The following is a 3,945-nucleotide window of genomic DNA, read 5'->3' as shown; positions in this document are numbered from 1 at the left end:
TCACTCATTCCCTCACGCACCCCTGCGCTCACTCATTCCCTCACGCACCCCTGCGCTCACTCATTCCCTCACGCACCCCTGCGCTCACCCGTCATCCCTTCGTTGGCCCTCCCCCCTCCCTCCTCCTCCATCCGTCCGTCCGTCCGTCCGTTCCTTCCTTCCCTCCATCCATCCGTCCACCCGTCAGTCACTAAGAGGATTAAAACCAGGCCGGCCCGGCTGGGCTGTACACTTGGAGGTGGGGACGGGGACGGCCTGGCGAGGGATGAAGCTGGCCTGGTGCGCAGAGACCCGACCAGAGCGGCTCTGAAGGGTGTACCGGGGCCATGGCTGTGGGCCTGGGGGTTCCAAGGAGCTTCTGGAGACTGTCAGGGGGCAGGACAGGAGCGAGCCGGACCTCCACCCCCTTTCTGCTCCCTGTCCCCGTCTCCAGACGCAGACGTCGCCCCCGGTGTGCTCCCTTGTTCGCTGGGCTCCGCCACATGGAGCTGCCCCGGAGAGGATTGCTTGCCTCCAGCAGCAGCACATCCCAGGGTCCCTTCTGGGGCCTCTCGTGTTAGCCTGCTTCCTGCTTCCGCTGGGCCTCCAGAGGCCCTCAGTCCTCAGCTTAAACCACCTACCGGCTGCCAAACAGCTGGGCCCCGGCAGCGGATGGCCTGAGCCGGCAAAGCCCACCGTGACGGTCGCGTTTGGTGGCGAGCTCCCCTTGTGACAAGTGCCATGGTGTTTACTCCCAGCACCGTCCACGAGAGCTACATGTGACGTTCTCCGCTGAGGAGCAGGACGTGTGGCTGCAGGGAGCTGGGGAGCTCTGTGTGTCCGCCCCGGGCAGCGGCAGAGGCCACGTTTGGGCGCCGACGGGCGACGCCGACACACACTCTTGGCCGGTGCCTGTATTGGTTCCCTGCCAGCCCGTGGTGGGACCGTAGCTGTGGGCGCGGCCTGGCCTGTGACGGTCCACGTGCTTCAGGTGGGGCCGGTTCCGGTGAGCCTTTGCCCCTCGGTGGAAGTGGGGACTCTGTCTGGAGTCAGGAGTCCCAGCGGAGGACAAGGGCGGGAAGACGGAATGTGGCCCTTCTGGACCGGACGGGTCTCCCGGCTGCAGCGGGAATGGGTCAAGCCTCGGTGGATGGGGCTGCGGAGGGAGGTGGGAGGTGCGGTCCGGGGACGTGGCCCGGCCTGCCCAGGGCTGCGGGGAAACGGCCCCTCGGAGCCAGACCTGCCGTGGAAACTTCCCCAACGTGCGGCTGGGCTGACGCCTCCTCATGCTGTCTGCTCTGCTTCTGGGAAAGTCCCAGATCCTTCCGGCCTCTCCGGCTCCCAGGGGTTTCCTGGATTGTGGCCACGTCCCCCAGTGTCAGCCCCCACCCCCGCCTAGCCTTCACCTCTGTGTCTGCATCTCAGATCCTCCTCTGCCTAGAAGGACACCAAGCATTGTGGATCTAGGGCTCATGACTGATCGCACCTCTACAGGCCTGATTTCCACGGGGGTCATGCTCACAGGTGCCAGGGCTTAGGACTCGGCAGTGTCTTCTGGGGGGGCACGATTCCACCCACTAACATGGTCTCCGTGCTTGAAGCCTCGGGGAGTGTGGGAGCGGAGGCCCTGCTGCACGGCCCAACCCCGGCTCCGCTCCTCACCGCGCGGCCCCAACCGCCAGCTGCCCTCTGTGGGCACTCGTGTTCCCTGTCTCGAGACAAGGAGCTGGACCAGGCTCAGCTCCGTGTGACCCCTGGATGTGCAGCCAGATCCCTTCAAGGCTGTCTGAAATCCCCGGGTCGGAGATCCCTGGAGCTGGGGCAGAAGTGAGGTGCATCCCGCCGAGTGTGCCGATGATCCCGGCGGTGCCGCGCCTCTGCGGTGCGTCCTCAGGGCTCCCGCCAGCTCAGACGTCCGCGAGTTCTATGGCTCGAGTGTGTCTCCGCTGAGGCCCGAGCCTCAGTGTCTTGCCCGGCCACGACCGCCCGGCGCCCTCCGTCCAGAGATCTTGAAGGAAGGAAGCGCTGGGCTCTCGCTGGGAACCACGCAGGCCCCATGCCATCAGGGATTGTCCTCGTGACCCAAAAGTAAAAATTTGCTCTAAATTTCAATGTTGTGGTATGGAAACCGCTGAAAAGGTATTAGACATGTTTCTTAGAACAAAGTGAGCAGACAGTGCTAACGTGCTCTGGGTTTCCTGGCTGCTGGCCCTCCTGAGCGCTGGAGTCCCCATGGACGACGAGCAGGTGCCGCCATGGGGTCGTCCGAGCGTGAACAGCGTTCAGCCCCTCATGAAAACGATAGGAGCTGCTCCCACATACGCAGATACTGAGAAAGTCAATTTTCTCTCTTCCTGCAAATGTAGAATTTATTTATTATAACCACCCGGACGTTACAGTAACATGTAGGCATTTGGTGGCTTATTTTGAAGAAGGGAGTGCCTGACCTTGTCCCGTCTGTGAAGACCGCCTGGACGACACGGGGGCGGAGGGCGCGCCTGGCCCGGCTGCGTGGTGGGCCCGGCTCTCCCGCCCCACATCTGTTGCGGCTCTCCTGCTGGCCTGTCCCTCCCGACTCAGGCCCTCGTGATGGACGGAACCGCGTGTGTACCCGTCAGTCATCCGACCCCGCGGGCTGACAAGGGTGACTCCAGCCGGGTTATCAGAAGGCTCCGAGTAATTTACCGTGTCTGGCTCTCTGCTCTGTCCGTCGCAAGCGGATAAAGAATTTTCAGGGGGGCCAGTAGCTTGGTGGGCGCCTCTGTGGACATCCGAATGAGTCCGTTGAATGGAGAAGCATGAGGAGGCCGGCCGGGACCCCACGCCTGTCACCCTTCACACCATTTCACTCCACGACACGGCGGTCTGCTCCCATGTCCAGATCCTTGTCTTGCAGAATTTCTGATGTGTCCTCTTTCCCCCTAGAACATTCTGGGCCTGTATCAGTGATATGGGGACAAGCACTTTCCTACGGACCGAGCCCCATCCCCGGCAAGTTCCCGTGTTGAAGGCCCAGCCTCTAACGGGACGGCCGTGGGAGGTGAAGCCGCAGGGAGGGGCAGGGTCAGCTGGGGTCCCGTACAAGGCGGTCAGTGTCCTTGTACAAAGTGGGAGAAACACGGCAGGGAGAACCGTGAGAACACAGAAGCCCGTGGAAGCCCCCGTCTCTGGCCCTTACGTAGCGCCGCCCTGTCAGGCTAAGACTCCGCTTGCTGAACATGGAAGTTGAGGACGTGGGGGCATCACAGCTGCAACGTCTGTCGCCCCCCTGACCACCAGGGTTGACTGGCTGGCCTGGCTGCGTGGGCGGGCGCCCCCTTCCTCCCCCATCGCCCCACATGCGTCCCTCCCGAGGCCACGCGCTGCGTGGAAGGGGACGACCTTCCCCCCGAGAGAGGAGGCTGTTCGGCCACGGGGACACCAGAGCAGCCGCAGTGCCTGCTGGGACCTCCCGGCCAGCTCTTGAGGCCTGTCTGCAGGAGAACATTTTGGAGATCATGGGGGAATCAAGCTTCGAAGACTCCAGACACCATCAAACGAGGCTCTGCCTGTGGCTGTCAGCCTTTCAAAGATAAAAAAAAAAAAAAAACCACCTTGGTTAAGTAAGCAAGTTTTTGGTATTGGTGCCCGGCAGCACCTACGGGTGTGGCACGGCACACGGATGTCTGGGCCCGTCCCAGCAGGTCGGACTTAGCCCGTCTCGCCCGGAGGCACCGGCATTTCTGCGAGCTCCCAGTGATGGCAGCGTGTGCTCTGAGCCCGGAACCGTGGAGCCCTCCCGTGTGGGTGCCGTGTGGGTGCCGTGGACGTGCCTGGGTGCATCCCTCCTTCCTTGTGCCTGTTCGGGACGGAGCCAGCGGCACACGACCCAGGGCTCCGCCATCCAGCCTGCCCCGGCCAGCCTGCCTGGTTCAAGGGTGAGCAGGGCCCGGGTGACTGGGGACAGCCCTGCCAGAAGACGCCCGC

The 3,945-nt window shown here is 63.2% G+C and overlaps 1 protein-coding gene across 1 annotated transcript in view; it reads left to right on the top strand.

Annotated features, from left to right (window-relative positions):
* Positions 1-712, top strand: part of LOC132004977 (uncharacterized) — a 168,628-nt gene extending 167,916 nt beyond the window's left edge. Inside the window, exon 5 of the mRNA XM_059381639.1 lies at positions 434-712. Within this exon, the coding sequence (XP_059237622.1) occupies positions 434-712 (279 nt within the window). The remainder of the gene's footprint in view (positions 1-433) is intronic.
* Positions 713-3,945: the final 3,233 nt, after the last annotated feature.

The sequence above is a fragment of the Mustela nigripes genome, chromosome 17, assembly GCF_022355385.1.
Source record: "Mustela nigripes isolate SB6536 chromosome 17, MUSNIG.SB6536, whole genome shotgun sequence".
Lineage (NCBI taxonomy): Eukaryota > Metazoa > Chordata > Mammalia > Carnivora > Mustelidae > Mustela > Mustela nigripes.
Note: the sequence above shows the minus strand (reverse complement) of the source record. Positions and strands in the feature narration are given on the sequence as shown.